At 38.1% G+C, this 12,456-nt stretch overlaps 1 protein-coding gene across 2 annotated transcripts in view; it reads left to right on the top strand.

Annotated features, from left to right (window-relative positions):
* Positions 1-7,589, top strand: part of ARL15 (ADP ribosylation factor like GTPase 15) — a 260,425-nt gene extending 252,836 nt beyond the window's left edge. For both annotated transcript variants that reach the window (XM_054178803.1, XM_054178802.1), the window contains one exon: positions 7,133-7,589. In XM_054178803.1, the coding sequence (XP_054034778.1) occupies positions 7,133-7,285 (153 nt within the window). In that variant the 3' untranslated portion in view covers positions 7,286-7,589. The remainder of the gene's footprint in view (positions 1-7,132) is intronic.
* The last annotated feature ends 4,867 nt before the right edge of the window (positions 7,590-12,456 follow it).

The following is a 12,456-nucleotide window of genomic DNA, read 5'->3' as shown; positions in this document are numbered from 1 at the left end:
TGGTACTATCACTATGAGCCTTTATAAAAAGTCCCTCCCCAACTTTTTTGCAGGCCCCCTTCAGGTACTATGAGACAGACCTTCTGCAAACCTAAACACAAAGCTCAGCTTAAAGTGTTTCAGATAATGTTTTGTTGAAAAGCTAAATTTAAAAAGTAAAAAAATCAAAATAATTATAACATTTGAAAGCTGTACAAATCAGCAATACTAATTTATAATACTAATTTACTAATTTATAACCCTAACCCACCACCTCCCTGGGAAGCCTATTCGAATGGGCAATCACTCTCTCTGTGAAGAACTTCCTGCTAATATCCAGCCTGAACCCCCCCTGGCACAACTTGAGACTGTGTCCCCTCGTTCTGTTGCTGGTTGCCTGGGAGAACAGACCTACCCCTGCATGGCTACAGCCATGTTGTACTTGTGGACAGCAATGAGGTCTTACACTGAGCTTCTGCTTCTAGAGGCTAAACAGCCCCAGCTGCCTCAATCTCTCTTCATAGGGCTTGTGTTCCAGGCCCCTCACCAGTTTCATTGCCCTTCTCTGGACACATTCCAGCAACTCAAGATCTCTCTTGAATTGAGGGGCCCAGAACTGGACGCAGGACTCAAGGTGCGACCTGAGCAGTACTGAGTACAGGGGAAGAATAACCTCCGTTGTCCTGCTGGCCACACTATCCCTGATACAGGCCAGGATACAATTGGCTCTCCTGGCCACCTGGGCACACTGCTGACTCATGTTCAGCCTACAATCTACCAGGACCCCCAGGTCCCTTTCTGCCTGACTGCTCTCCAGCCACTCCGTCCCCAGCCTATAGCGCTGCTTGGGCTTGTTGTGGCCAAAGTGTTAGAACCCTGCACTTACCCTTATTAAATCTTATCCCATTGGCCTCTGCTCACTCATCCAGCCTGTCAAGGTCACACTGCAGTGCCCTCCAACCCTCCAACAGATCAACACCTGCCCCCAGCTTGGTGTCATCTGCAAACTTACTGATGATGGACTCAATCCCCTCATCCAGATCATCAATGAAGATATTGTACAGGATGGGGCCCAGCACTGATCCCTGGGGGACACCACTAGTGACTGGCTGCCAGCTGGATGTGGCACCATTCAACACCACTTTCAGGGCTTGCCCCTCCAGCCAGTTCATATCCCAGCACAGAGCGCTGCTGTCCAAACCACAAGCTGATAGCTTGGCCAGGAGTTTGCTGTTGGGGATGGTGTCAAAGGCCTTGCTGAAGTCCAGGTAGACCACATCCACAGGCCTCCCCACATCCACCAGGCAGGTCACCTGATCATAGAAGGAGATCAGGTTGTTGAGGCAGGACCTGCCCTTCCTAAACCCATGCTGGCTGGGCCTGATCCCTTGGCCATCCTGTAGGTGTTGTGTGATAGCACTCAAGATGACCTGTTCCATAATCTTGCCTGGCACTGAGGTCAGGCTGACAGGTCTGTAACTCATTCCCTCCCTGTTGGGTATGAGATTATTCCATCTGGAGTCAGTAAATATGAGGTATAGGTGTTTTTATAGGAGAAATGCTTGTGAGACATAGGTGCATTACCAGGATCCTTCTAGGCATGGCTGAGATCACTGTTATGAAGAAGCATACAAGCAGGCATCCATGAAGTATCTTTTCAGAAGGATGTAAAGTGTAGGAAGGATAAATGTGAAACTTCTCACAGTTTTGAGCATTGGATCAGCCATTCTGGTTGGGCAGGAGGTCCTTTTTAGGTCACATAGAGAGGTTTATAACAGACTTTGAAGGGGAGAAAAACAGTGGACTGAGATAATTGATTTAAGATGAAGTGGCTACCAATCCATTCCACCCACTCAAATCACTGCACTCACAACAGGACCAGCACAAAAGCATGTGTAGTATGTCAAGAGGCTGTGCAGTTAGCAGTCCAGTACTAACATAAACTGGAGTGGATTTCAATTTACTTTTTAGCATCAGTGATGATTTAAGAAATGGGTTCCACTCTGTGGTTAGTAGGTCAACATTTGTGGTTTCTATTTAATTTGCCAGAACTTCCTTTCTTTTGTTTTCTGTTTTCCATTTTTAGAGATGACTTCTTTTGCCTCTAATACCATCCTTTTCCTTATTGCAACTGTTAAAAGCTTTTTTTGTTTCTTTTAAAGTCTGATGCAGCAGTATAAATAAACTCTGAACCTCTAATTATGGTATTTTTTTCTATGACACCAGCTCTTTACCTTTTTAGCTACACGGTTGATTTTCTTACTTTATGTAGCTTCCCTTTTTAAAATTCAGTGTTATATGATGGACTTTTGACTTTTTTTTCCTCCAAGATACTGAATTTGTGCATGCTTTGGTCACTGTTAGAGGCAGCTCATCTGTTGTTCATGGACTTGGCAATCAAAATTGCCTCTCTCTCCTGCGTCTTCATAAAATCGCTCCAAAAGGCTGATATTTAATACATCTGAGAAGGTAACCTGAGCATCACAGCTCAGTGAAACTTTCACAGTGTGAGCATGGGGAACCATAGGCTTCCCTTTACTACTGCAGTTTTGGCAGAATTAGGGTAGATGAATAAATGATTTCTTGTGGTAATTCTAGTTTAATTTAGTAAACCCTTTACAAAAGTACTTGCTTAATTCTCTAGAAGTCTTTGGAAATTTTTGCGTAGTGGGGACGCTGACATGACTGCAGCCTTTGATTAGATATATTGTACATGTAGTGTTATAGAAAAATTTCCCAGTAAAATTGTTCATTAAAACAGCACTGGTTGAAAACATATTTTATCCACTATATTCTCCGAATCAAACCTGGTAATATCACTTATAGGTATGTGACTACCTGAAATTTGGGGTTGTTTAAACAGAAGCTTTTACTGTTGGTGAAATTTGGTATTGACATTTTCAGTCCCAATTAAAATTAATACTCTCAATCTACTTCCCCTCCACCCCCCCACCCCCCCACCCCCATTCAGTATTGGAAATGATTCTATATTAATGTATTACAGTATCTGAGTTTTCCTATGCATCTTACATTCATGTATGTTGTGACTGGGACGTAGTAGTAATGGGATATATACAAGCTTTCAGGAAGGCCTGGTTACTCAGCTTAAGTATTTCAATTTAGTAGCATCAGTTCCATGATGCAGTGCTAACTTACGCCAGCTGAAATTCTGGGAACCAATCTTTTTATGGTGTCTTGAATTTTCTAGCATGTAGGTTAAGCAACATTTGATAACCATATGCTTAGTGTTATTATGCCAGTTCAAATATGACTTAGAAGGTAGAGTTTGGGAAGGGTGGGAATAATTGCAAACATGTATTATTAGATTTTATTAACTTCAGAATGTGGCTTAAATACAATGTCAGCTTCTCTATAAAACAAGGCCTCCATGTGGACTCAAGACATAGAGTGATATCCTGAAAATTGTAGTAAAGTCATCTTAAAATTATATGGATTTAATTGATTGTCTTTACTTCTAAGGTTATAGCTCAAGTATATCAATCCCAAAGCAAAAACTTCTAAATGCAAAGCCAGTATGTAAATGCATTTCTGATGTGTCAGACATCTGAAGCATGTTTGAGTCATTGTATGTTGCTTTGGCATCCATGAAAAGACAAAGCTTTCCGCCATCTATGAAAGAGGGGAATACAAAAGAGCTTCTCTTAGGAACTCACCCCTTTTGTGCTAGTATGATTGAAGGGAGCTGTAAAATAGTTACTGCTGATTATCTGATTTTGCAGGAACTACCTAGGTGAGTGAGTATTTAGAAAAATTCAGTTTCCTTTGGATATTTTGGACATTGCTGTGCATCCTCTTAGGAAATCTAGTAAAGAATGAGTTGGAATGATGGTCTTCAGGGCAGAAAGCAACTAGAGAAATGAAAGCACATGGAGACTGAAGAGCATCCCAGTAGAAAACTCACTGTATAAACAGTGTTAGGCAACTGATTGTGTCAGTCTGCTTTTGCGTCTGTTTCATCTCTTGCATGTAAAAAAGGGTTCCTTTTGAAGTCTAAAAACTTACTTGGTTTTAGGCCTGAATGACATCTTCTGAGCTAAAGGGGGAGAAAGCTAAAGCTCTGGGCTTTAGCAACCTCCACTGTGATATGAAGTTCAAATGAGGACATACAGTCACATACTGCAGAGTGTCCCTTGGCTTGTGGAAAGTCACTTTTATGCTACTTCTGGTTTAGTTAGCTATTATTTGTAAGCCAATTAGTGTTACTATTCTAATTTGAGGTAGGGGCAAGTAATCTAGCAAATCTTTTTTCCTCTGCAGGGATGAACAAAATAGCTGTTATTTATGTGAATATCAGAAGTTGTCCGTTCATATTGTTATCGAAACTCCACATTTCAAAAGCCACTGCTTAACAATTACTTTAATTCCAGCATTCATCCAGGGCCTATTTATACTTCAAACTGTTATGTCAGTGTGAAAAATGATGGCAACATATCAATGATTTTGTTGCATCTTGATTACACACCCAGAAATGGGGGGGGAAAAAAATAATCATCAATGTTTGCCATCCCGATAAATAATTTGCTTGCGTAATTCATTTCACTAGATTAGCTGATCCTGTTTTTCTGCTGAAATAGAAATTCTGTCTGCAGCTACCTTTGTAAGCAATGTTGTGTTTGCCCACAAATGCATAAAATTAAGTGCTAGTCTGCTTAGTCTCCTTGTTCTTATGTTTCTAGATATTTAATGCTTTTAAAACCAAATACTCTTCTTACAAATTTTCCAAGTAATTTCTTCACATGACCTACCTTTAATTCAAGGGGCTGTGTAAATAAGATTGCAGAAGGACCTTGGTGCATTTAAGGGCCTGATGGCAATAGTCTTCCAGTAGAGGGGGTGTGGTGGACACCCTCTGTGTTGCTGGTCTGAAACATCTCAAATTACTCAGCCATATTTATCAGCTTAACACTAGCAGGCCAGTCAACTAGCTACACTGACACCTTGTTTGTTATGCTTCTGTGCAGCTTTCACTTCCTCCTTTTGTTTATCAGTCAAGGAGGCTGTTTCTGAAACAGGCAAGGGAGCTTTCTGACTCTGTCACTCCACTACTGTAATCAGTGCCATTAATTAATGAGGATGAATTCAAATTCTATATATTAATGAGGATAAATGCAATTTGGTGCCACTTCAGCTGCTGGAGACATTACAGTATATCCCTTACAAAGATTTGTATTTAGGTTCTGATCATATATAACCATGCTAACATGGTACTGAGATAGCAATGCTAAAAAGTAGGTGTGCTGCTTTTAAAGTACTGGCGGTTGAAGTCCTCTTTTACATTTCAGCTTACATGTTTTCTGAAATTCAGTTGAGAAAAGGTAAATGGCAGCTGGAGAGGTTTGTTTTCAAAAATTTACAGGTTGTTATTGATACAATTCTGCTTTATTGGAATAGATTTTAAAAGGTTTCACCTGCATCGTAGCTAAGGAAGCAGAATTTCCCACCTCAAACACCGTTTTTTTGTCCTGGTATTTGTTACTACACACTCTGTTTGAAAGTCCTTTCTAAAAAATAAAAAGCCCTTCCTTCCACGTTGTCAGGTGTGATTTATGTGTGTTATTACAACTACAGTCAGTTTCTTCTATTGGAATATATTACTAGATAAACAAAACTGCTGTGTAGACTCTGCAGGAGCTGCATAGAGATGCTGCCACTTATTTGGGCTCTGGAAGCCTTTTTCAGTTGTTTTTTGCTTGTTTGTTGGTTGGTTTGTGTTTTTTGGGGGTTGGTTGGTTTGCTTGTTTCTTTGTTTCTTTGTTTATTTGTCTGGGGGGAGTGGTTGGGTTTTGGTTGTTTGTTTTTTTCATTCCCCCTGCACATGGAGACCTAGCATGGCTCCTATTGCCTGTCTAGAGCCTCTACTGCCTATTACAATACAAACAGCTGTTCTTTTTGTAGTGCCTATTTGTGATACAGTCTATGATAAAATTAAAAACTCTTTGGCAGTAATTATAAGGAACAAGAATATGCAAACTAAGTGAGAACTAAATATTTCTGGTAGTTTATTGACAATACCAAGTACTATAGGATATCATCTGGGATGTAAATACTAAATGTCTATTTTGACAACTCTAACATGTGGAATTTTGGATCAAATGCTATTGGATCAAATACTATCAGAGATTAAGATTTTTTAATGAAAACAGTAATCTGTGGACCAAGTAAACTGCAGAGTGCTGTCTTCTTCTAAGAGGCATCAAAAATGTTTGGATATTGTACTTAGTGTTTCGAAAAGTGATTGAACTATTAAATGAAAATCTTACATCAGTTCTTCTGTGAGTCTGTGTCTCTGCCTTAACAAATGGTGCATAATAAGTGAGAATGATGACTGGTCCTTCCAATGAATTATTTTGTCAAAATTTATAATCCCTTTAAAACTTGCAGTTCTGTATTGCATCATATTCTCATGTCTTCTTGCTTGTGGAAGTAAAAATGGAATTAGTTTAATTAAAATGTTTCCTGCTGGAATGTGCTGGATTTTGAACTAAAGTATAGAAAACCGTCATGTCTCACATGTAATATGTATTACTTTCCTAATCACATTAGTGTAGTAGTTTTTCTAGGTTAAATTTTAGGGGAAAGCCCTTATTTTTGGAGCCCTTGTTTTTCTAGTGTTCTCAAGGTCATTAAACCCTCTGTTATAGCTGTGTTTGACTGGAATGTTTATAGTTTGTACATTTTTGGAAGTCCATTTGGGTACTTCAGAGTAGACTGGTGACAAATTCTGCATCTTAAGTGTTTACCAATAAAAGCGTGATGAAGCTTTAACATTAAAATACAAACATAATGTAAAACTTCTTTTGCTGTTTTGGCTATGTTTTTGAACACTTGTTTTGTGTGCTTTGCTCCTTTTCTTAAGTCCGTATAATTCTTCCCCAGACCTCCCATGCTGTTAAATGTATGGATAGAATGGTAGCTTCCAAGCAGGTCACTCACCCCTAAAGAAAACACTTTCAGGTCACGTCATATAACCTGTATTATAAGAACAGCTGTGGGTAAGATTCTGAAAATGAGTATCCTGATCTTTCTACATGCGGGGGTTTTTGTGAGGTTTTAGGTTGTTTTGTTTCAGATGAGAGACAGCGAGTTGTCATTATAGTACTGATACATTGAGCTCTTTATTTTTTCTTTATAGATAAAAAAATATTTTGAACTTGAGCCACTTGCTCGTGGAAAGCGCTGGATTCTTAAACCCTGCTCCTTGGATGACATGGAGGCAGTAAAAGACAGCTTCTCCCTTCTAATAAACTTGCTAGAAGAGAAAGACTTCGAACCTTCAAGAATGTGAAATATAAGAGAGAAGAGCGGTTCTCCAGGCGTCGCTGTACCTGCACATTCTGCTGACAGCTTGTGATATGTTGTTCATACACAGTTAGTCCAGAGTGTCATTTTGTTAAAATAAATATTCTGTGAATCAGGTACACAACTGTTTCCAGTAGAGTTGTCCACACTACTGAAATAGGGAGTTCCTCTATGTTTACCACTATTTCTGCACACTGCATGTTGTTTTCTTGTGTTACAATCGTCCTTGATAGGGAATGTAACACACACAAAAATAACGCAGTCTGTAAAGGAGGGATTCTACCTGCTACCTTTTTGTTTGTTTGTTTGTTTGTTTTCATAACTAACTAATGTCTTAAGGAATTGTGAGACTAATTTGTTTACTTACCCTGCGGCATGGAGAGCACAGCCACTAAGAACCTTAATAGGATACCTTAAAGGCAAGCAGTTTCACATTAATGCAAAGGTTAGTCTTGAAGTTTTACTAATTTAAAACACAGTTGACAAGCTAGTTGATTCCTCTTCTAAAGCCACATAACCTTATCAAAGGCAGAACCATTATTTTGCTGGAAGTTTCCTGAGAGGTAAATTAGCAAACAGATATTTTGGATAAAGTAATAATTTTCATTGAAGGCAGTTTTCTGTAAGAGAAGCAAAGCAAATGTGTGTGGAGGCTTTATTACTAGTTAAAATTGGAATTGATTTTCAATAAGGATTGCTTCCTTTGTCAGTCACTCAGAGTACTACTGTTATCAACATTGCCAAGGCATCAACACCATAATTAAAGGTCTTACAGTGTTTGTGCTAAAAGCTTGTCTTTTCAAGGTATTATAACTTGTTCTTTTAAACTTCCTCTGGGCTAAATGTTACATAGAAAAGTATTCACTGGAAAGTGCATTTGGAAAAATCCCGTTCGGTTCCTGTAACACAGTGCATTCTTTCTCTTTCCAAGTTTTCCCCCGTTGCAGGTTTGCAGGTTTTTGGCTGCCTTTTGTTGATTTTTTTTTTTTTAACCTTATAAACCTATTTTGTCAATTAAAAAAAACATGCCAGGTCACTGCTTCACCATTAAGTCAGTCACAACAGGGTGTGACACTGGACTGGTGCATACCTTGAATGTTGTGCCTTGTGAATTTGGCAACCTTCATGCGTGAGAGTCTGCAAACACAAACTGTAGTGATGCATCAGTGGTTCCTCTGCTTGTGTTTTGAAAAATCATAACTCCTTTGTTCGGGGCTTTAAACACCATATCTTCCCCCTCTGAACATTTATGTTTTACATATGAAGTTTATTATAGTTTCTCATTAGTTTATCTGTGAATAAGAAAATAGGAAGGATGAACTTCTAAAGGTTTATAAAAGCCATTTCTCTATGACTTGCAATTCCACCCTTTGTTACAAACAAAATTTTCGTGATAGATTTTTTTTGTTTGCTTTTGAATTTCCATGGATTTCTTGTATTACTCCTTCAGAATTACTTATGCTGAAATGCATGGTCTGGTGATCACTGTTCTAACATGCTTCCTATTGTCAGAAAGAGGCTGGGAAAACTAGTAAAATCTTCTTTAATTTTGTGATAGAATAGACAGGAAGCCTGAAGGGCATCTCTTCTTGCTTCGTTTTTTTGTTTTTCTTCTCTTTCCTTCCAGGTCAATAACCTCACTCCTAATACTCCTGGAAATACCCAAGAACTGGAATTTGTTAATTTTAAAACTCAGAGAGGAGCCCTATGTTGGTTTGGTTCTCTCTGCACAGTTTAGACAGGAGGCAGCTGCCCATCAGTTTCTCTTATGTGAGTTGAGGAGGCGTCTTTCCCTGGAATTACAAAGGAACAAGATCTAGTTTACAGATTCACATTCTCCCTTAGCTAATGTAAGCTTAGAGGCTACAGTCACCGTATTTCCACATGGTTCCTGAATTTCTGCCCTTCTTAGGGGCAGTGAGATGAAGTTGTAGGGGAGGAATGACAGAATTACTTCCCACTGAAGGCAGACACTTTGGGGAGGCAAAACAAGGAATTCAGAGCTTTTATGGCTTTTGCATTTAGCATTAATTAGCAGATGAGAGGTTTTTTCTCTTCCCCGCCCCCCTTCTGTGTCATATTAAAGTTGTGAACTAATAGGTAGAGCAAACTAGAATAAGCCCAAATGTAGTGCTTTCTTAAAACCATACATGTATATACCTTCAGTGAGCCTATTCTGAAAATTTTAAGAGTTTCTGAGATACATTTTGGCCAGAATTTCCTAACTAGGCACATTTTGAAGATGGAACTTTACTAACATGCAAAAGGCCCAAGTAGTCAATGATAATATGGCTTTGGCATGTGCCACTGGCCATTTAGACTAGGAGCTTTTGATGCTTTTTCTTTAGGAAAGGGCAGTGATCTCGTTTTATTTTTTTCAGAATGAGGTTTTATATGCTTTTTCTTACTAATAAAGTGATCATTCCTCACCACAGCTTGAAACAATACCTCATAACTGCTTCGGGCTCAGACCAACATTTTACTTTGAATGTAATTTTTTGGTGGTTTGTGTTCTGGCTGGATTTAAAGGATGTGTACCTTTCTAATGGCTATATTAACATCTTCACCTTTTTATGGAGGAATTAAAATGTACCTAGCAGCTCACTCCTTCTCTAAAGTGTTGTTGAATGTTCTGGTTAAGGTAGAATATGTAAGCACCATGCAGTTTTTATTCAGATGGCCAAATCTCAGTTGTGTGGGGTGTTTTTTTCCTTGGATTTTTGGTTCTTGTTTCGATTTTCTCTTTTGTTAAAAAAAATTAAAAGTCTTTCTACACATATTCATCATTTAGGTGAAATAACTTGGGACACTAGGCTCTACTTTCCATGCAAGTTCATTAAGGAGTGAACATTGTCTTTTTAAAAAAGATACTGTGCTTTAATGCTCTTTAGCCATCTGTTAAATTACTTTGTATGTGTCTGTGTGTCTACGTGTATGTGCCCACATTGGGCTTCTTCTCAGACCTGCGGCTGTCTGCAGTGTCTCAGCCGTCAGAATGAAAACATTATCAATCAGTATCCAACAACAGCTGGTTTTGACAAGCTTCTGTCTACTGCCTAATGCTTTACAACTTGTCAATAAGACCTCTTTGTCTACCCTTTCTGAGATGGTAATCTCACTGCTTCCATGTTGTCTCCTGTACTTGTACTTCTAGTCTTTATATGGGAAAAAAGTTAAATGGTAGTGGGTTTTGATATTCTTTCCTGCTGTATAATGTTCCGTGTGTAACTTATCTTGCCTCTTCAAATGCGCTATACAGAAATCTGTGATGTATTATTTCATTTAACTTCTTGCATTTCATTATATTTATAGAAGTTGCAGATTTTTGTACCGTATTAGTTAATACATTGCCTTTTTGTAATGGCAATTAATTTATATTATGAAAGTTTGTATCTTTACTGTAGTGGAGATTATTAGTTAACTGCCATATTATCTTGACTTTATACCTAAAATACGGTGTCTATACACAAGTTCACTCATTCAAGTGGACAATTGCTGACATGAGGAACTTGCACTGTTTGTGATTTATACATGATTTCCATTAACAAGGGGGGGGGGGGGAAAAAAGAAAAAAAGAGAAAATAAACACTGTGTAGAGTTACTAAGTTTAATTTTCTTGACTAGAAGTCAGTTTGAGAGTATGTTGTATTACCTTGATTTAGAACCTTCAAGATTTACTCCTAGATGAAAACAAATATGACTATATATTCATTGCTAAATTACACATTTAAATTGCTAAATTACATAGTTACACATTTACACACATATACATATATACAGAATAGAAACCTCTAAAAGCTGGCTGATTTATTTTTGCAGCATTATGTTTTTACTCTTGAAACATATCTGAAAGATCTTGCAGGTTTATTGGTAGACCATCTTTGTACAATATTATTCCATAATGTTAAACTGAGGGACATGTTTATATGACTACAAATTGTTTTTAAATGAAGTGATATGTCAGAATACATATACTACAAAAAAAAAAAAATTGAACAAAAGAAAATACTATGGGAAACATAAAAGCTTTTTCAGACAGCTCAATGTTAGCCCTCAAACTCTTGAGTAGGAGAGACTTTCAGAACACAAATTGTAACAGCGGATGGAAGTGTAGCACTGCTGAGCCAGACTAGAGTTGCTTATTCCTTTTATGACTCTTTAAGAATGTTTTTTTTGTATTTTATTAGTTCTAAATCTGCCTCCTTCCAGGACTGGGATGGAGACAACAGATTTATAAACTGGGGATATTTTTTAAGTTCTTTTGTTTCATATAACTAGCAACTGAAAATCTGCTAATCATGCCTCATTTGATAGTTCTTGAAAGTATTTTCATTACCTCATTAGCCCTTTGACCTAATAGTTCAAACAAATAAAAACATCTGTTTGTGTCAGCTGTAGGGTTAGTCATCCAGGACCTACAAGGATGGGAGAGAGTCCCATACCCTACGTGAAAGTGAAAAGTACACCTTTTTCAGTATCTACGGTTGAAAACAACCCCTGAAATCAAGTAGGGCTGCTGATATCTGTTAGGTAAAAAGACTGAAAAAGATCATTGCCTTTCTCAATCCTCATCCCTCCTGGGTGAACTGACTAACTTCATTGTGTGGGTTGGACTGAAGATCAGGTTTGATTTAACTAGTTCTGAGACATTTATGCTTCATGCTAGCTGCTTATAATGTATTTTAGCTTTTTTTCACAGCTATATTTAGAGAAGCCAAAGTATGCTGTATATATTGCTTGTTGATTCAACACATTTTGTAGGAAAATGTAATAGGTGGTATTCTGGTGGGCTTTGATGGAACCTGTTATGGACAGTCTTGTTTGTGATTCTGTGCTTGCATTTTATGATGTCTTAAATATGCCTTAATTTTGTAATCACTGAAGCTGTCTAGAAAAGGCAGATACTCAAATGTGAATATTGATGCAGTCTGTGCAGCTCCAGTTATCTGTGGCAATAAAGTTGGGAGAAAAGTGGGGAGAATTTTAATCATCTGGTTGTCATGTTTACAGTAAAACAAATATAAGTGTTTGGCAAAAGATCCTGTGCTGGTTTCGGACAATTATGGAAAATTAAGAGTTGAGGCTGTGAAGAGGAAGAATGACATGATCCATGCCCAATTGTACTACTATTATGGGAACAGAGGGACTCGGTGCCCA

The sequence above is a fragment of the Dryobates pubescens genome, chromosome Z, assembly GCF_014839835.1.
Source record: "Dryobates pubescens isolate bDryPub1 chromosome Z, bDryPub1.pri, whole genome shotgun sequence".
Classification (NCBI taxonomy): Eukaryota; Metazoa; Chordata; class Aves; order Piciformes; family Picidae; genus Dryobates; species Dryobates pubescens.
The sequence above is the reverse complement of the archived record's forward strand: the minus strand, read 5'-3'. Positions and strand labels throughout refer to the sequence as shown.